Source organism: Microplitis mediator, chromosome 9 (genome assembly GCF_029852145.1).
Source record: "Microplitis mediator isolate UGA2020A chromosome 9, iyMicMedi2.1, whole genome shotgun sequence".
NCBI classification, from domain to species: Eukaryota; Metazoa; Arthropoda; class Insecta; order Hymenoptera; family Braconidae; genus Microplitis; species Microplitis mediator.
In genome coordinates, this window is record NC_079977.1 from 3,702,257 (window position 1) to 3,724,429 (window position 22,173).

Below are 22,173 nucleotides of genomic sequence, written 5' to 3' on the forward strand. Positions count from 1 at the left end.
AAACGAATCAACCGATTCGAAAGTATTTGGCGGCAATCAAAAAAGTTCACTAAGAAGTAGAACTGATGACATTTTGAGGCAAATCGGGCAAGTGGTTTATGAATTAAACGAAAAAAACCTTAAGGGGGATAGCCACTGTGAAATTTCAAAAAAAAATATTTTTTTTTTTTTTTTTTATTAAATCAAAGTGTATATGTTCAAAAATATGTATCTAAAGTTTTATATGAAAATTCCGAATATTTTTCAAGTTATAGTCATTTTTGTGACAGCGCGTCAACTGACCACTGCATCTACTAAAAACTTTAATCGCATTTTTCTCGAAACTACTTTTTTTGAACTGGTGGCATCTGTAATTTGCATAAATATCAACCGATTCGCAACTTTTTTTTTGCCGTATTCGCCTATTCAGTAGCTAAAGTTGCATGTAGGGGATTTTGAAAATTTTGATTTTTAAGATTTTTTAGGGCTGTTTGAATCCAAAAAAATGAGAAAAAATAACGAAAAAATTTTTAATATGTCGCCATTTTTTTTCAAATCCAAATTTTCAAAATCCCCTATGTGCAACGATAACCACATGCATACAAATTACAACGCCGTTTGGTTTTTTTGTTTCTGATAATCCGTTTTTGAGTTAGAGATGACACCGTGGTGGGGGAAATTTTTTTGTTGCTCCACAAAAATGCTTATAACTTTGTAACAACATGATATTTTTTAATGAAAATTTAGGAGAATTATCTTCAATGTATACTTTAGTAAACAAAAAAAACCCGATCCCCAAATTCTTTTATTATTCCAGTCAAAAAAATTCCCGAAAATCACCGATTTTTTCGATCCTCACAGTGGCTATCCCCCTTAAAAAAAAAGTTTTTATTTTTATTTTTTGTGTAACTCGTGAACTACTCGACCTATCGACAAAATCTAATCAGTTCTAAGTCTTGATGTTCTTTCGATTGCCGCCAAAAAAATTTAAATTGACTGATTCGTTCCAAAGATATCGTGGGACAAAAAATTTTTACACACACGCACACACACACACACACGTGCGTCAATCTAAAAATCATCAGAACAAAATTCTAGGAGCTCTGAATGAAAATTTTTTAAAATCGGACTTCCATATTTTTGAAAATTTGAATTTAAGCGGGAAATTAAAAATAAACTCGGCTCCTTTATTTTTTTATTTTTGATTATCAATACCTGAGACTAGTTCGTGGTGGACGTAAAGGATGATCAGGTTCAGTTGGTGATAATGCCGAGACTGGAGTTTGAGTCAAGTCGCGATAAAGACGTAACTTAACTCTAGGACCACACTGACGTAGTAACGCAACTGCTTCTTCGTGGCTCATTGGAGACAGCGGGACACCATCCACCGTGACTATTTTATCACCTGGTTGAATACGTCCGTCACTCAATGCTGGTTCACGTACCAGTGCTCTGACATAATGACCTAGAGCGCTGCTGTCGACCTTCCTCAGAGTAAATCCCAAGCTACCGGCTACTTTAGTCATTTCAATATCGAATTCCTGTTAATCATTTTTTTTTCTTTATTAGTAAACCCGATCATGTTAAGTCAGGAGAATTATTTTAATTAATCAGTTTAATTATTATTTAAATTGACAATTATGTATGCCGAGATGGCTTCACTTCACTTTAATTTATCGGTAATTGACACAAAATTTTTCATGCAATTTCCGATACTTCAATATCGCTGATAATTAAAATACTTATATACTTATATTAGTTTTATATATACTTATATATCAATTTAAAATTTTACTAGGATTTTTAAAAAATATTTATCATATGATCGGAAGATAAATGCGAGTATTAACTTATTATTAATAGACATAAATATAAAGATAATAAATATATATTTTGTTTTAAAGTTAAGAGATGAATAATTTATTGATTCAAAAAATTTATTTTTCTTCAAAGAAATTGGTTTTATTTTTTTTCCTCTAGGGGACAGGGTAAATTTTTATTGTAATTTCAGTCTCCCACTACCACGCGTTTAGTTTTGATCTCGACTACTCGTTATAAGACTGTGTTTATTTTATATCATTTTAAACGTCATATTTACGGTTTGTCACATGCGCCAGTATTCCGATTTTTCTATTGCTTATAGCGGTAAAATAAATACTTATCTTTTTACACAAATAATAAATATGATGACAATGGTATTAATTACAGTAATAATAATAATAATAATTGTTATTGATCAACATAATGCTCAATAAAACTTTTAAATTGTAACAGAAACTTTAATTCTAATTAATCATTACAATTATCAACAATAAATAATATTTATAAAATTATTATCCGCGAAAGATCGATAGTAAATTTTCATCATTAATTTTGATATTTTGTTCCTTCTGTTAGTTTATAATTTATCGAATTTTAACGGAGGCTTATAACGGGCTGTCTGCTACGAAACTCAAAAAAGTGGTTAAGTAGTCGCTGTTTGGACTCAGTACCCACCTATTGAGGGGAGAGACTTACCGGTAGGCTTATGACGTAGTCGACTGTATTAATTTATATATTTATTCATATATATAATTTAAATTCTATGTATTCACTTCTACTTACACCACATGGTTCAATATTAAGTGGTGGCACGGGCTTGAGAAAGCGTGATGGTAATGAAGCTTCACGTCGTGTCGGTGGAGTCGGTGGTGCCTTTGGTGGTGTAATACTGGGTTCACCAGGTAGCCGACATACTAATAATTCAACGGTATTAGAAGTTGTACGAAGTACTTCTAGTGCTTCCTGTTAAATAATATAAATATTTTAAATATTCATAACTCATTTTAAATTCAAACTGCAAATTAGTTATAAAATACATCAAGTTTTTTATAATTAACCAAAACAAAATTAATTAGCAATAAATTTTAATGTCAATCATTTAAATTATTGATATTAAAATTAATTTTGTTAATTTCACTATAAAAAATATGATAAGAAAAGTAACAGACAAAAGTTTTTAATTTTTATAAATAATTTACTCGTAAGTAAAACGAAAATTTTTCTATTAATATTTTAGTCGTTTATTCCCATGTAAAAAAAAATTCGTTCCAAAAAAGTTCTGCATGTGAAACTTCTAAAAATGAGACAGATTAGAACTTCAAATGGAACTTTTTTGGAACGTTAGTAATTTTGATGGTAAAAAAAATGTTTTTATGTACAAATTTAGAGTAAAAAAAGGACGTTCTTGGAACTTTTTTGGAATTTTTTGTGGAGGTTTTTTTGTGTTCAATAAAAAATTCAAAAGTAGTAATTTTTGAACTATTTTTGTATGTTTCTGGAATGTCTTTGATTTAGAAAAGATGCAAAAGTAGTGATTTTGGAACTTTTCTGGAATGTCGATATAAAATTCCAAAAAACTTCCAAAAACGTCCTTTTTTGACTCTAAATTTGAATCGTTTATTTAAGAAACCCCAAAAGTCAAGAAAACAAAATTTTTCAGGAAACAAAAAACATTTTTTTGGAAAAACTTGACATTAAAATAATAAATAAATAATTGAATACAATAATGTTAGCGTCTCTGAAAAGATTCCAACAAGAAAAATTTAATTTTTTAATTGAAACTACTTAAAAAAATTATTCAAAGTTAATTGACTTATGGGGTTTCTCAACCAAACGGAAAAAAAATTTATAAAATCATTGTTTTTTTAAATGTTTCCACTCAAATCATTTATTACACTGATAAAATGAAGTATTAAATATGTATTTGAACTCTGAAACTCAGAAATTACAAAAAATTATAATTAATTTAAACATTTTAATTAGTCATATAACAGTCAACAATAAAACAACATTTGAAATTAATTTCCCAAAAAAGCGCGAATTTTAAATAAAAAAAAAAAAATTATTTCGGTAAAACTAAAACTGCATGTGTTTAGTTGAGTCATTGACTTATGGGGTTTCTCAATTAAATGAAATTGCTGTCACCCCGTTAATTTTTTTTTAAACGCTGATTTGATGCATATTTTGATTGATTTCTATGGAGGGACATCCAAAGAACCCGAAAACCCAAAAAACCCAATTTCGTAAAAAACATGACTTATGTTTCTCAAATAAACGATTCATTTGCTCATAAAAATTTTTTTTTTACCATCAAAATTACTAACGTCCCACAAAAGTTCTATTCGAAGTTCTAATCTGTCTCATTTTTAGAAGTTCCACATGCAGAACTTTTTTTGAATCTTTTTGGAACGAATTTTTTTTTTAAATTTAAAAGAAATAAATTTTTTTATTGTCGGTTACTTTCAGTGGCGTAGAAAACAATAAATAAAAAAGTAATTAATCGAATGAAAAATATATTAGACTTACGTAATTAGTTAGACCAGAAAGTGTAATTCCATTAGCTGCTAAAAGAATATCACCAGACTCGAGTTTATTGGAAAGCGCCGCTGGCTGCTGGGGAAAAAGTCTTTTAACTCTGACCGGGCCTGATTTTCCACCACCGGAAAGACTCAATCCGAGACCTCGGCTACTTTTTTGCAAGGTCACCTTAAATGTGTTTTCTGCAAGCATTAAATAAAATAAAATCCAATCAATAAACTTCAATATCCTTATTCTATATCCTTTATAATGTGCGCTTATATCTCTAACTCTTTATCATAAAAGTGAACAAAGAGTTCCATTATTTTTTATTTCTTTTTTTACGTAAAAATAAAAGTCTTTGTATTTTTAAATTTGAACTTAGAGATAATGCAAAAAAAAAATAAACTAAGAAGTGACCTGAATTGTAAGCATTAAAAGGTGAGCCAATGACAATCAGTACCGGATATACTTGACTATATTTTAGACTCGCCTCTAACCGGATTTCCGAATTCTCATCCACGCTCTGGTATTTTAAATTAAATCTCCTCGCTATTGTTATAAACAGAACTAAATTATCACTTTTTTCACATGGTTTAAAAACGGTTTAATTTTACTTGGGAAAATTAATGTGATTAGTAAATAATCTGTTGTTTTCCGAAAGAATTAATTTTGAATTCAAATAAAATTAAGAGCAGTCGTAAAGAATTTTTTTAAATATTTATGCAATAAAATTATTGAGAAAATAAGTATGTATAAGTATTTTATTATCATTTTTATAAAATATTTGAGATACTAAAGAAATTTTTACCCATAGAATTCTTTAAAAAATTTTGGCTAAAGAATTTTACTTTGTACTGCACTTTTTTTTTTGTCATTCCTTATCCAAATTTTTTTGTAAAGATTTAAAAAAAATGTAACAAGTGTTCTAATTATTTTTCTCAACGATAGAATTCTTCAAAAAAATTTTTTTTCATTTCCTTTTTTAATATTTTTGTAAAAAATCATTTTAAAAAAACAAAGTAACAAAAGTTCTAATGATTTTGGTCAGAAATTTTTCCCTATAATAGAATTTTTCAAAAAAATTTACTTTTTATTGAATTTTTTTTTTTAATTTTGTTTTCATTTCCTATCTAAGCATTTTTGTAAAAAAACATTAAAAAAAAAAAAAAAAAGTAACAAAAGTTCTAATAATTTTGTGTTCTGAGAAATTTTTCCCCATAATAGAATTCTTCAAAAAAATTTTACTTTGTACTGAATTTAAAAAAAAAAATTTTTTTTCATTTCCTATCTAAATATTTTTGAAAAAATCAACAAAAAAAAACAAAATAACAAAAGTTCTAATAATTTTGTGTTCTACGAAATTTTTCCTCATTATAGAATTTTTTTTTAAATTTTACTTCGTACTAAATTTAAAAAAAAAAAAATTTTTTATTTTCTATCTAAATATTTTTGAAAAAATCATTTAAAAAAAAAAAAGTAACAAAAGTTCTAATGATTTTGTGTTCTGAGAAATTTTTCCTCAAAATAGAATTCTTCAAAAAAATTTTACTTTGTACTGAATTTAAAAAAAAATTTTTTTTTTATTTCCTATCTAAAAATTTTTGTAAAAAATCATTAAAAGAAAGAAGCAAAGTAACAAAAGTTCTAATAATTTTGTGTTCTGAGAAATTTTTCCCCAAAATAGAATTCTTCAAAAAAATTTTACTTTGTACTGAATTTAAAAAAAAAAATTTTTTTTCATTTCCTATCTAAAAATTTTTGTAAAAAATCATCAAAAGAAAGAAGCAAAGTAACAAAAGTTCTAATGATTTTGTGTCCTACGAAATTTTTTCCCATAATAGAATTTTTCAAAAAAATTTTACTTTGTACTGAATTTAAAAAAAAAAATTTCTTTTCATTTCCTATCTAAAAATTTTTGTAAAAAATCATTAAAAAAAAAAAGTAACAAAAATTCTAATGATTTTCTGTCCTACGAAATTTGTCCCCATAATAGAATTCTTTAAAAAAATTTTTTCATTTCTTATCTAAAAATTTTTACAAAAAATCATTTAAAAAAAAAGTAACAAAAATTCTAATCGTTTTGGGGTTTAAGAAATTTTTTCCCAAAATATAACTTTTTAAAAAAAATTTCTTTTTATTCCCTATCTAAAAATTTTTGTAAAAAATCATAAAAAAAAGTAACAAGTCCTAATAATTTTTTATATCGAGTATCAGTTACATGCAACATAGATCTGAAATAAAAACAATTAATTTATCAATAAAACATAAAACAATTTTTCTTATTGCACTTATCGTCATGTACGCAGACAGCTTCTACTCGATCTCGAAATCAATAACAGAAATCTTATCTCTAATAAAATAAAATATTTATATCACATACTAAATGACTACGCAGAGTGACGCACAAACTAGTGGCCTAGTTTAGAGCTGCGCGGACCAACGATCAATAGTGCATTATAACTTTTGTCATGGTCATGATTTTAAAAATTAATCATCATCATTTCGAATTAAAATAATAAATAATCGGTCAATTAGTCAATGGGTAATTTTGATACCTGGATTAATTGCCAGTAACGGCGGGTGTTCATCTTCAGGTGAACGTTCCGACGCGTATCCTTGGTCTTGATGTTCACTTGATGTAGGCTTTGAATTAAAATCATCAAGACGTTCTAATTGCTGACGATGATGATGCTTCATCAATTCACAGGTGGGCTTGTGAATAATTTGCTTATTTTGCGGATAATTTAAATCTATTTCACCGGATTCATGCTGGTTATACTGATGAACAATCGACTGTATACTTGTGGGATCACACCACTTTGGATCTATTCTTCTTTTAGGCAAAGTGCCCATTAATTCAGAGTCATAATGGTGACTATTGGACGGAATATACTCGTCAGTACTATTGTGGTGACTTTTTCTCACTAAATTTAAATTCCCATGCTTGCAACGCACAATATCGACGTCATTTTGATGATACCTAAAATTTATTATCATTCTTATTCATTTTTAACTTGAAGATTTACTGGATTAAGTAAAATTACTGAGGATTGTAAAGAAATTCAAATTTTTTATTCATTCGGTTCGACCCTTAACTAAAAAATTTTCTGTTCTATTTTTAGTTCTGTCCCGTAATTTTATTAAAAAAAAAAAAATATAGGATAATTTACGACCTATGGAATAAAAATAGAAATTTTCCGATGACTTTCAGCCTCGAACACAAGATTCAAAAAATTTCGACTCCGAATTTCTGTATCTACCTCTTTGTATTTTAAACTCAAAATATCTCATTAACTATTGAGTTTTTTGAAAAACTATAAGAGATCTTTTTTGTAGAGAATTTAAAGATCTACAAAAAAGGTCTCTTATAATTTTTCGAATAACTCAGTATTTACAAAGATATTCACAAAAAATTAATCGCGCTTTTTTTGAAATTTTGAAATTTCCGCGGGAAAATTTTCCAATTGATTTTTTATTAAAATATTTTTTTGGAAGATTGAAAATTTTGACAGATCTCACGTCGGAGAATATTTGATGAAAAATGCTGTGGTCATATAGACAAGTGACCGCAGAAAAATAAATTTGATGTTTTAAAATTCCATGCTGGCATTTTTCGAACTATATTTTGATAAGTGAATTTTTTTTTGAGATAAAGGTCACATGCGTAATAAATTTATTAAAAATATAATTAACATACTCCCAAGGATCGCCTTCAAGAGTTTGCAGTCGATATCGTTCGAAATCCGTCACCTCATCATTGAATTGAACTGATGATTTTTTATGGGGTAAAGTTCCACCCAAATTTCCAGATATTGTGTCCGTTATAACATTATTATTATTTACTAACATAAAATCATGATCATTATCTAAATTATTCGGTAATGACCCAGAGAATTTGTACCTAGACAATAAAATTATTTATTTAATTATATTATTGGAAATACAGTCGACTACATCACAAGCCTGCCCGTAAGTCTCTCCCCTCAATAGGTGGGTACTGAGTTCAAACAGCGACTACTTAACCACTTTTTTGAGTTTCGTAGCAGACATCCCGTTATAAGCCTCCGTTAAAATTCGATAAATTATAAACTGACAGAAGGAACAAAATATCAAAATTAATGATGAAAATTTACTATCGATCTTTCGCGGATAATAATTTTATAAATATTATTTATTGTTGATAATTGTAATGATTAATTACAATTAAAGCTTCTGTTACAATTTAAAAGTTTTATTGAGCATTATGATGATCAATAACAATTATTATTATTTTTACTGTAATTAATACCGTTGTCATCATATTTATTAATTGTGTAAAAAGATAAGTATATATTTAACCGCTATAAGCACTAGAAAAATCGGGATACTGACGCATGTGACAAACCGTAAATATGACGTTTAAAATGATATAAAATAAACACAGGCTTATAACGAGTAGTCGAGATCAAAACTAAACGCGCGGTAGTGGGAGACTGAAATTACAATAAAAATTTACCCTGTCCCCTAGAGGAAAAAAAATAAAACCAATTTCTTTGAAGAAAAATAAATTTTTTGAATCAATAAATTATTCATCTCTTAACTTTAAAACAAAATATATATTTATTATCTTTATATTTATGTCTATTAATAATAAATTAACTCGCATTTATCTTCCGATCATATGATAAATATTTTTTAAAAATACTAGTAAAATTTTAAATTGATATATAAGTATATATAAAACTAATATAAGTATCAAAGTATTTTAATTACCAGCGATATTGAAGTATCGGAAATTGCATGAAAAATTTTGTGTCAATTACCGATAAATTAAAGTGAAGTGAAGCCTTCTCGGCATACATAATTGTCTATTAATTTATTTTCGCGCTGTAACGGGAGAGTGAAATTGCAATAAAAATTTACCCTGTGTCCTAGACTAGGCTTATGACGGATAGTCGACTGTATTATAATTATTTTATTCTAGTAAATAAAAATACCTGTCCTCCGATGAACTAGAACAAGGAACAAGCATTTTTCCAACATGACTAAGTTTTCCTTTCGAGTCACAAAGATTACCCGATGACTGGGTTCTACGTCCAGTAAGGCCTTTGCCATGATGACGACTTAAATTTGAACCCATTACCAAATCCTCGTTAGTTGTTTCGTTTTCGGTTATTAAATTAAATTTATTTTTATAAAAATTATCTGATTTATTATTTTCTTTTGTTGGGTAATTAAAATATTTACTGATGTCTTTCTTGGCATTTATTTTGCATTTTACGGAAATGGGTTGACGATGATATTTTTTATTGTTGTCATTATTAAATGATGACGTTGATGATGATGAGACATCATCGTGAGGCCGAATCTTAGGCCTTAGGAAATATAAATTCACTTTATTGTCTTCATTTATTTCTTTTTTTTCATTATTATTGTTATTGTTTATGGTATTTTTTATGTAATAACTACAGGGAACACTCGGCCCACCCACCACGGGGGACACTAGTGCTTCCTCACCTGTAACATAAATATTTTTAATTACAATTTTTATTTTTTATTATTCATTTTTTATGAATGATACTGAAGTTGGCAGACGTCTAATAATTTTGGGATTTTATTTTTGACAGTAAATTATAAAAAAAAAAAATTTGAAAAAATTGCACCTACAGTTTTTTTAATTCTCTAAATGTGCATATTTTTATTTTTGTTTTTTTTTCTGATTGATTTGTTGTAAAAGAAATCAAAAAATTTTTAATTATCTGCTAACTTCAGGATCATTTTATGATCCAGAAGTTAACAGACAATTAAAAAAATTTGGATTTTTTTTTCACTAATTGAATTACAAAAATAAAAAAATCTACAAATATGCACATGTAGAAAATTTAAAAACTACAGGTGCAATTTTTTCAAATATTTTTTTTTTTTATGATTTACTATTTAAAAAAAAATTCAAAAATTATTAGATGTCGGCTAACTTCAGGATCATATTATTTTTTATGATATGATACTGAATTTAGGAGGCGTCAAATAATTTTTGGATTTTTTTAAAAACAATAAACTATAACACAAAAAAATTTCAAAAAATTGCACCTATAGATTTTTTAATTTTCTACATGTGAATATTTTGAGATTTTTTTTTTTTTTGTAATTTATTGGTTGAAAAAAAATCTCAAAAATTTTGAATTGTCTGCTATCTTCAGGATCACTTTATGATACTGAAGTCAGCCGACGTCTAATAATTTTTGGATTCTTTTTAAAATGATAAATTATAAAAAAAAAATATTTGAAAAAATTGCACCTATAGTTTTTTGAATTTTCTACATGTGTATTTTTTTATTTTTTATTTTTTTATAATTGATTTGTTAAAAAAAAAAATCCGAAAATTGTTAATTGTCTGTCAACTTCAAGATCATTTTTTATTTTTTTTTTTCAAAGTTAAGACCCGTAGCTAAAAAAATGAGTAATTTTGCAATAAAATTATTAGATATTAAAATATGAGGTTTGGGAAAATTTTTTTTTTCATTTGAAAATTTGCCATATTTTTTACCCACAAAAAAAAATTTATGTGATTTTTTTTAATGATCCTGAAGTTAGCAGACGATTACCAATTTTTGAATTTTTTTTTTTCACCGAATAAATTGTAAAAAAATACACATGTAGAAAATTAAAAAAGCTACAGGTGGAATTTTTCAAATATATATTTTTTTTTTTTAATTCAAAAATTATTAGACGTTGACTAACTTCAGTGTCAAATTTTTTTATCGAATCGTTGAGAAAAAATTTAAATTTTTTACTCAAAATTTTCAAACAATATTTTAAATTCAAAAATAATTTCTGTTCTCTTTCGTCATTATTTTGACACATAGATTACAATTGCGCTAAATCATTAAAAAAACAAATACGATAAAATAAAAGATAAGATTTTTTAGGACGAGAGAATAAAATTATTTAAAAAAAAAAAATTCTTACGTGTTCTAAAAATAAAAACATTGAGAATTTATTTTTTTCTTAAACTTTATACATAAAATTATTTATGTAATTTTATTATGATTTTAAAAAAATTTTAAATTTAAACTCGATATATATTCAACATTACTCACGTACTGAGTAATTTTATTTGACATTAAAAATAGAACGAAATTACCCATGAGACATTTTCATCAAGAATTTAAATTTCTTTTAAAAAAATTATTTTAGTATCAATTTCACTAAAAAAATTTTAAAAATATTAAGAAAATTAATAAACAAAAAATGGATTTTTTTATAAAAAAATTTTATTTGCCCCAAGAAATTTTTCGCATTATGAATAAAAAAAATTGTCAGAGCGAAAAAAAATTTCTTTGAGGGAAGAAAAACTTTTTAAGACAAAAAAAAATTTTTGCACCATGAATTTTTTTTTATGTAAAAATTTATGATGATCCAGAAGTTGGCAGACAATCGAAAATTTTCGGATTTTTTTTTTCATCAGAGAATTGCAAAAAAAAAAAAAAACTAAAAATATGCACCGGTAGAAAATTTAAAAAACTACAGGTGCAATATTTTCAAATATTTTTTTTTTTAATAATTTATCGTTTACAAAAATCCAAAAATTATCAGACGGCCAATTTCAGTATCATAATTTATGACCCATTTAAATTTTCTTTAAATTTATAAACGTAAAATTATAAAATAAAATAATTCAAGGACTTTTTTTTTACTTACGCATAATTCAAGGACGAGGACAACGTACGTTTCCCATTCGACATAAATAAAAAAAACCAACCTCCCAAAGTCCTTCATCCATAAAATAAAAATTTATAAATAATACATTTTTAAAAACCACTAGTTTTAAATTATTTTTTCACCACATTCTATTTTTAAAAAAATTACCATTTTACAAAATAATTTTTTTTACTAACTGTCAAAAAAAAGGAAATAAAATACCCGATTATTATTATTAATTTTTGAAACTAAATTGTTTTTAAACTCAGTGTTAATTTGAATAAAATATATGAGAATTTCATTACAATTAAAAATATGAAATTATGTGAGTGCATTAACAAACGCACATTTAAACCCTTTAATTAATTTTAAACAAAAAATTTAAAAAAAACTCAAAGAACTCATTAAAGTTCATAATTAAATAATTATTAAAGTGTCTAATTAAAATACCGTAACACAAGTTTTGAATAAACAAGTAGAGTACATGAAAGGCTGGTAATTTTATTCAAATTTTTGGAGCTTCAATTCACAAAATAAAAAAAAAACATTACGTTCACTAAATTCAAAGTTAATTAAATTTTCAATGGCAATTAAAATAAAAGTCTGATTTTTATTAAATCAAATTTTTTTTTTTAAATTTACCAAAAATAAAAATTTGAATATTTAAAATTTGTCCCGGTTATAAATTTATTGACAATAATCCTGAAATTACGACAATTTTCTTATTTTTTTTCAACACATCAATAAAAAAAAAAAAAAATACACATAGAAAATTACAAAAACCACAAGTGCAATTTTTTCAAATATTTTAAAAATTCAAAAATTACGACCGTCAAACTTCAGATTGACATTTAATTCCACTTTCAAAAACCACAAACTGAATATTACCACAAAAAATAAAAAATCCTGAAGTTAGCAGATAATTTTTGAATTTTTTTTCCCAATTCAAAAAAAAATACACACATGTAGAAAATTATAAAAACTACATGCAATTTTTATGACAGAAAAGTTGGCGGACTTTTGACAATTTTTTAAATTTTTAAATAATAAAATGAAATTGTTTTAACAAATAAATTAAAAAATGGACTTTTAAAAAATTTTAATACAAAATTTTTTTATATGTAATTCAAAAATTGTCTTATGTCTGCTCCATTTACACTCATCAATTTTTCGGAGTATTTTTTTTTAAATTTGTTTTTTAAAAAAATTCAAAAAATCACATCTAATTTGAGTATAAAAAAAATGTAATTAACCTCAAGAATTCGAAATATGAAAACTACCAATCTCTGTACTCTTTAAAACAACAAACAACAAATAGCTTTCACTTAATATACACACTTTTATATTATTATTTTATTAAACAAATAAACATTGATTTAATATAAATAATAACAATAATAATTATTTGAAAAACGCGCAATACAAACTCACTGATACCGTAATTTAAATTACACTGTAGTAATTAACGATTAAAATCATCATGAGAGCATGGACTGTCGGCAAACGGCAAGTAAGAAACGGAGATTTTGCGTTTATTCAATGAAAATGTATTCTCATATATATATTAACATGTATATATATATAATATATGTACACTTGCACATAGAAATCATCTACATGCAATACATACACAATATACCTAGTGTAAATAAGTATGTATGTATAATTGAGTGCATTGTGCTGTTAATTCTATATATATATACTTATATATATATGTATACATATATATAGGTAAAAAAAACTACAGCTTAACCGATTTATCACGCTAGATAAACGCGCTAGAGTATAAACGACTAATACATACACAGAATAAAATTATATTAGTGTAGACATAATATATATAATCACGGAATTTAAAAGTATGTGCACTGCAAGTACTCCAGAACACTGTGTACTGTTTGTACACTTACACTAATAAAATATAAGGTATATTTTCTGCTTACGAGGAATGTATTCCTGCGTTCTAAGTTTTGTTTTTTTTAAATATTTGAGTGGGGGAGAAAATGGCGGGAGGAGCAAAAAGACCGCGAATTATTTGAATTCGGATTTTGGCTGTTTATTGGGGATTTTTTTGTTTGGAGTTTATTGTTGTTTTATTGGGCGGGTGTTGATTGTTGGTGATTACATAATTAATGGAGGGTAATTAGAGATTTTTTTGAATGATTGATTGAGGAAATTGGATGGTTAGAATGAATATGGGTAAAAATTGTAATACATTCAGCAATTGAGAAAATTGGAGTTGGATAGGAAGAATCGATAAGTTTCTTTGTTTGGCTTAAAGTTACTTAGCAACGTATTTGCTGGAGGATTTTATTTTAATATAAAATTACATCGTGGAAAAATTGGATCATTGCTATCAGCGATGGGAAATATGATAAAATTAATGGATTAATTTTATAGTACATCTCAATTCAATATTTATTTTATTACTTTTCTATTTTGCTTTTATAATTTAGTATATTTTAGATGTTAATTTTCAAAATTAAGCTTTTGAAAGTTAATTTAATTATAGATAAATTTAAAAAATTGTTATTAGTTATTTTTTTTGATTATTTTAAAATTTGAAGTTTCACAATTTCATTGCGAAAAAAATATATTTAATATAAAAAGAATTATTCTTTATATTTAAAAATAATAATACTAATAATAATAATAATACTAATAATAATAATAATAATAATAATAATAATAATAATAATAATAATAATAATAATAATAATAATAATAATAATAATAATAATAATAATAATAATAATAATAATAATAATAATAATAATAAGTCATTTCATTTCTACACAAAATAACAAAATACTCTTTTATTCTTGACCTGACCCGTGACCCAATTTAACAGCAAAACACACAGTTTGCCAATTGGATCAATGTAAATTAAATTTCCCCCCAAAAATATATATACGTAAATATTTTTAAAACTCAAAATTTTTAGTTCCATGTAATTTATTATCTACAGCCTCCCAAGCGGCACAAAAAAATTTTTGAATTTCACTTCCCTGATTAAACAAAATGATTCACTCAATGTTGAATGTATATCTATATAGTAGTAGAATTGAATCATTTTGAATTGTTTTGAATCGTTTTCAATCGTTTTGAATCGTTTCTTTTAATCAGGGTTGACAATTGGCAACACGGAAAGAAAATTTCTTCAAAATTTACTGTTAAATTCATGTGAAAAATTACCGAAGTACTAAATTGGTGAACAATATCGTCATTTGGATTAACATTTACTTGAGACTACGGTAAATTTTTTTAGTAGCTGAAGAAAAAAATTTTGGTTCTTCTCTAATTTTTAATATTAAAATCGTAATCAATATTTGTTCATCTTATTAATTTTTCACTATGATTTTTTATCGTCATACTACAGTCAAAAATTGATGGTTTTTTCTATATTTTTTACGTTGTATATTTGAATAATTATAAAAAAAAAAGGTGATTAGATCAGGAATTTCACAACGTCTCACGATTACTATTATTTTAACAGTAATTTTAAATGAAAATTTCTTTCCGTGTACACAATAAAAAATCGTTGCCTTAAATTTAACAAAAAGCCAAAAATTTTCTGTGCCGCTTCGACTACACAGTAAAAAAGGATCCGTCAAAATCAACACATATCGTGTGTAAAACGAACGTTTTACACTTATTGATATGTTACTTTAACATGTTGTGTGTTAAAAAAAGTTACACGCGTATACGTTAAAAGTAAAAATTTTCCAAAAATTCATTTTTGACATATTTTATGTGTTGATTTGACAGTAACATATAAAAAGTATTACTTTCAAATAAAATAATATTTTTGTCCGTCAAAAAATCAATTGATTGCGACAGTTATATTCAAACAAGATAAATACTGTGTTAAATTGGCACACCAAAGTGTTAAATATTAAACACTCAGAATTTTAACACATGCTTTTTTTTACACTTTGACGATTCGTTTTTTTTACTGTATATCGTCCCAATTCCAATAACAAAATTATAACTAAAGAATTTCAAATAATAATTTTCCCAAAATTAGTACATTAATTATATTACCAATTATTCAAAAGTCAGTTACCTAAATAATCTTAACTACATATTTATTAATATAAATTAATTAACAATAAATACTTACAAATATATCTCGTAGCTGACAATTGTTTCCTCCCCCAAGTAAATTAACGTCTTAATGCCATCATGTAAAACTAATTGTTATTAAAAAATCCATTCTACCCCAGTAACATCGACACACACAGCATTTGACAAATGTAAATACCGACATATAATTACTTCTCTTTATCACAAGGCACATAGGGACGTTAAATATTGTCGTCAATTCTTTTTCTTTTACAAAAACCTTTCAAATCACGGGAATTATTCAAAATTTCCCAATTAATTATAATATTCAATGATCTCGCATAAAAATAATTAATTCCCTTACATTATTAATGCACACAAAAAATATCTAAATCAAATACCACTTAAATTAAATACTATGTGATATTATTTAATGTAAATGCGACAGCTTGTATGAATATAAAATGAGATTTAATTTTATTAAATGATGATAAATAATTCATAGTAATGCCTTTTATTTAAATTAAATAATTCACGATGTAAAGTTAATATAAGTGAGTAAACATTATAATTATTTACATAATAAGTACCACTCAATTGTCCATAGTATTAATTTTAAAAAGAGTATTAAGTGATCTGATATATTTATTATTATTATTATTATTAATATCAAGCCTATGATTGTATTCACTATTTAAATCAAACTATCGGCCATAAGTTTTCGTACTGATCGGATATATTGCAGATAATTCCCGTAGACATTAATCGTGTATGGATTTTGTCGACAATAAATCTTGTGTGGATTTAATAGACGATAAATTAGACATCGATTTGCTGAACAATATTTTTTAGATCGATTCAAATATTGAGACCGAGTATTTAAAGCCAAGTTCACTATTATTGTTAATTATTAATTATTAAAATTTTAAATTTGCGTTCAAATGCGAGCGTAAACTAAAGACACAGAGGTTCAGTGTGAAAATGATGACAAAAAATAATTTTACATACTCAAGATTTAATGGCGGTGTTAATTTTGTTAGACGTTGACACTGGATAAGTTTAACTAATAATGTTAACACTTGTGTTAATTTGATTGTTAAACGAGACGCGTGCTGACATTAGTGGTGATGCTGGTGCCTAGACACTGCGCGTCTGGTAGTTATCTGGCACCCGATCCAACACACCCCCGACGTCACAGCGTGGCTCGATGGCGCCACTACCCCTGGCTGCGCCCGCAAACCCAGTATCCAAGGTTGCTTATCCCAGCTTTTTCACCCTGTCACCTCTTTACCCCCTTCAGACTACAGTTCCCCCTCTTTTACACCCACGAGCTATCTGAGTACTAGAGTTTTCCACCCCTACGCCTCTCGTCGCAATTTTTGCCAATCGAGTGGTTGATGATGAGACTTGAAGCTATTGTGTTTTATATTTCGGATGTCGGATGGAAAATGTGGAAACTGCATTTATTGAGTTCAATGATTGATTTTATTTTTTTATATTACGGTGACCTTTAATTTTAGTTTTATTTATATTGATTCGCTCGGGAAAAAACGGATCTCGAAACTTAATTATAATTATTAGGTGGAAAAAAACCCGAAACCTTTAATGGATATAGCTTTTACTTTTGGCATAAGAAAAATTTTTATTCCGGAAGTAAAAGATACGAACACTTAGAAATTTTTAATTTATGACAGAACTTGTTCTTATGGAATAGTAATTTTTTACTTGTGTCAAAAGTAACTGATTGGAGATCCCATTAGTATCCTGCATGAAAAAAAGATATATGATAAAAATATATGATAATATATTCAACTTTATATACTATTTTATAAAATTTCATATACATGTTTTCGTCGATTGGATATATAACTATATATTTTTAATTATAGATAATTCATATATAAATAATTATATTCTCGTATACGCTGTTATATATTTTGAATCATATATTTTAATATAATCATATATTATATGAATATATTTAATCATTTAGCGTAAACCATATATTTCATTTATTTTACTACAAATATATTGTATTATATATTTCAAATATGTACTTATTTATACAATACAAAAAATATATTATATAATATATATAGTAGTGCCATATATAACCATATAACTAAATTTCATATATATGTATTTATACGCGAAATCATATATTGTAAAATATATAGCGAAGATATAATTTCATAATATATTAATATAAACTAAAGAATACAGTCGTTTTCGCAACATATATGATCGGGTATTTATTATATATGTTGCCATATATTTTAACCATATAAATTTTTTTCATACGGTAGTTTGAGTTGCTTTTTTACGTACGCAGAAAAAAAGTATTTCTTGGCGCAATAATTTTTTGTTTTCAATTTTAAGGCAAAAAATTTTCTTCGGGCGAGAGAAATTTTTTTGTGTAAAGAAATTCTTTTTTTCTGTGTGATAATGAAAATTTTCTCGAGCCAAGAAATTTTTTCTTGTTCTAAGAAAATTTTTATTTTCATTTCATACTGCGGATTTTTTTTTGCACCAAAAAATCATTTTTTTGTGTAGGTAATTTTTGCTTTTTTTTTTCTTCATGCGAGAAAAAGTTAATTTATAAATTCATTATTTTTTTTTTTTTTATTTTAAATTAAATTTCTAATTCCTTTGTTTTATAAATTAAAAATGATTTGTAATTCATCTGGAAATCTGATATCAATTACTGACAGTATTAAATCGTTTGATCTTTATTATTTGAGAAATAAAAAAAAACATATATATAATATATATATCGAAAGTACGGGAAAGAATCAAAGACTAGTTTTTAAACTCCGCCAAGACTTTTTTTTAATTAAATAAAAAATAAACTTTCTTTTACTTTGTACAGAAAAAAAATTTTACTTTTTATTATTCTTTTTTTTTACGTTAGAGATAAACGTTTTATTTTTTTATTTTTTGTATAAGTTTCAAAGTACTGAGAGCTTTATCATTCATACTCATTAATATATTCTGTATTATTATAACATACTGAGTAATGTATATTATTATCATGTCATTTATGTCACACGATACACATTTATAATTTAATACCATCCCGATCAAAGAGTTACATAATCGAAAAATAAATAAATAAATTTTTTTTTTCATACAATAAATTATTTTCAAATTTTACATACTCACAATAATTTAAAAAAAAAAATGTGTACATACAAAAAAAATTGGGGCAAAATGAGACACCATTTTTGAAAAGAAAATACAGGGCGGGCAAGTTGGTCCTGGTTCGCAAAATTTCAAATTTTCAGTAGACAAATTTTTTAGTATCTAGTATTTTAAATTTTTTATTGAGAACCGATAAGCCTCTGAGGTAAAATGGGTCACAATTTAAAAAAAAATCACAAGGCCGCAGTTGCAGATAAAATATAAATTTAAATTTTGAATGTTAATTAAAAAACTTATCTCTTAATGCGATTATGAGTAGAAACTGTATAAAAAAATATTTAAAAATGAAAAAATAAAAAGTATACTTCATGTTTTCACATGAATTTCACTAAATTAATTTACGAGTTGTCATTAAAAAGCCATTAATTGATAAATTAATGAAAGTTGATTTTTTATAGATCATATTTTTAAAAAACCACTTTCTCCACACTGTAAAAATACCGGTGTTAAAAATGGACTCATTTTAACTCCGTGCGGTGTTGAAATGGAATTATACCGGTGTAGGAGGCGTCATTCGGCGGTGTTAAAATACCGGTGTAAAGTGGGGTAAATTGCGTCCGTCCAGAGTAATAACTTTGGAAGTTATAAAACACAAAAAATATCTTGACACACACACACACACTCAAACTCACGAGCGCACACACGCACGCGAGCGCACACATTCCCAAAGTAAAATATTTTAACACCGCACTGTAAAAAATCACCAGGGTAAGTCCAAGCGGTGTAGGTGTTGAAATTAGCGGTGTTAAATTTACCCCCAAAAGCGGTGTGAAAATAACGCCGCCGCCGGTGTAAATATTCTGTACCGGTGTTAAAATATTTTACTTTGGGAATATTTTTACTTACTCGATCACTATACTTGTTAATAAATGATATTTTTTATTAATTTTCATACGGAACTGACATTTTTTGTGTTTTATAATCTTTAAAATTAATACTTCAAGCGGACGCAGTTTACCCCGCTTTTACACCGATTACCCCGCTTTTACACCGGTTTTACTCCACTTTTACACCGGTTACCCTGCTTTAACACCGGTGAATTACTCCTCCTACACCGGTGTGATTTCATTTTTACACCGGGCGGAGTTAAAATGAGTCCATTTTTAACACCGCTCTTTTTACAGTGCGGTAAAGAATATTTACACCAACGGCGGCGTTATTTTTACACCGCTTTCGGTGTTGAAGTTTAACACCGCCAATTTTAACACCTACACTACTTGGACTTACCCCGGTGATTTTTTACAGTGCAATCACGTTTACCTTTTTTTAAATTTTTGAATTCAATTACGATATTGATCTAAAGAAAAAAATTTTTAAATTTCGTTCGTAAACAAAAAAAATTACTTGCTTGTGTCATCATGCCCCGTCTTATCACTTTATTTCAAAGCAAACCTTAAAAAAATAATTATAAAATATATATAAAAAAAAAGTCATTACCTCGTTTTTTGTCTTTAAACTTCTGCGTATCTTTTTTTTCATTTTCGTTTAATCCGACATCCCCTTCAAGCCGATGACTTTTTTCATTAAAGTTTTTTTTTTTTTTTTTATCCCCTTGCTGTTTTAAAAGTTCGTAAACTTGTCGAAAATAATCTTCAGCAACATTTGTTCCAGATTTAATTTCACCATTAGGTTGTACGACACCTTGATTAATTTTTATATCAAAAAAATCTTGATGACTTTTGTTTGTTTTGTCCGACAGTTGCAATTTAACTTCACTTTTCTTCAAAGGTAAATTACAATTTACAAAATCCTCTTTACTATTAATAATACTATTTAAATTACATCGTTTTTTTCTCTTATTACCATAACGATTGTGGTAAATAAATTTAACATGAATATCACAACAATTTATCGGCGTGCAATAATTTCTCCTACAGTAATTTAATTTATTTATTTTTAAGTTATTATTTAAATTATAATTATTATTAAAACAGTAATTATTATTATTTAATTCAGTATTACAATTATTTAAATTTTTTAACTCGTGATTTATTATCATAAATTTCGAAGACTGTTTGAATAATCCCGCTTTACTATTAAGATACTTTTGAATTTTTTTACATCTCTCCTCGGCTATTTGCTCATTACTTTTATTGATAATTATCGATGATGTCAAATCTTTTAGAATTAATTGACGTAAATAATCACCAATTAAATAAATTTTCAATTTTTCAACCCTTACGTTCCAAAAGTAACGGCGTTTTTTACGAGACGGACACTTCAACATTTTTTGAATATTTGTTGATTTAATTAAATTTTTTTTTTCACTTTCATTTTTGAATTTTAATTTATTCGAATTATTTTTAATACTGTTTATATTTTTATTATTATTATTATTATTATTATTTATTTCATTACTTTCTTGTAAATTATTTAAAGACTCATAGTATTTTAGTAAATAAAATTCATTACCAATTTTCAGTCTCATTATCATTTTTTTAAAATTTAATTAGAATAAAAAAAATCAAGGATTCAAAATTTGACGTTTAATTTAAATTATTAAATATTTAATAAAATGGTGATTTTTTTTATTTTAAAAATTTAAAAAAATATCGAGTCGGCATATAAGCGATAGTTCAGTCGATCGAAAAGCAACTGGTTAAAATTTATAAAATAAAAGTTTGACTTTTAAAGTGTGACATCATATATACAGAGAGTATGTAGAGTATTAAGTATCTAAAAATAAAATGTTAGATGGTTGGTGGAATACAAGAATTTTGGTGGATGAAATGTCTTAAAAATATCTTAGCTTATTATTATTATTATTATTTTTTTTTTTTTATAAATATGTAAATTTATATATATACATATATATGAACAGCTGAGTCACTCGACAATTTGATTTATATATTCTAAAAAAAAGTAAATTAATTTTTCATTCATAAGATTTATGGTTCAAATTTTGAA

The 22,173-nt window shown here is 25.9% G+C and overlaps 1 protein-coding gene across 2 annotated transcripts in view; it reads right to left on the reverse strand.

Annotated features, from left to right (window-relative positions):
* LOC130675046 (tyrosine-protein phosphatase non-receptor type 13-like) overlaps nucleotides 1–21,709 on the reverse strand; it is a 29,015-nt gene extending 7,306 nt beyond the window's left edge. Inside the window, exons 1-8 of one of the 2 annotated variants that reach the window (XM_057480503.1) lie at nucleotides 13,254–13,524; nucleotides 12,001–12,072; nucleotides 9,297–9,816; nucleotides 8,018–8,221; nucleotides 6,876–7,300; nucleotides 4,327–4,520; nucleotides 2,584–2,763; nucleotides 1,195–1,520 (exon numbers count right to left, since the gene is read on the reverse strand). In XM_057480503.1, the coding sequence (XP_057336486.1) occupies nucleotides 1,195–1,520; nucleotides 2,584–2,763; nucleotides 4,327–4,520; nucleotides 6,876–7,300; nucleotides 8,018–8,221; nucleotides 9,297–9,816; nucleotides 12,001–12,004 (1,853 nt within the window). In that variant the 5' untranslated portion in view covers nucleotides 12,005–12,072; nucleotides 13,254–13,524. Of the gene's footprint in view, nucleotides 1–1,194; nucleotides 1,521–2,583; nucleotides 2,764–4,326; nucleotides 4,521–6,875; nucleotides 7,301–8,017; nucleotides 8,222–9,296; nucleotides 9,817–12,000; nucleotides 12,073–13,253; nucleotides 13,525–20,703 lie in introns of those variants that run through there. The other variant, XM_057480502.1, reaches the window with a different exon arrangement.
* Between the last annotated feature and the right edge of the window lie 464 nt (nucleotides 21,710–22,173).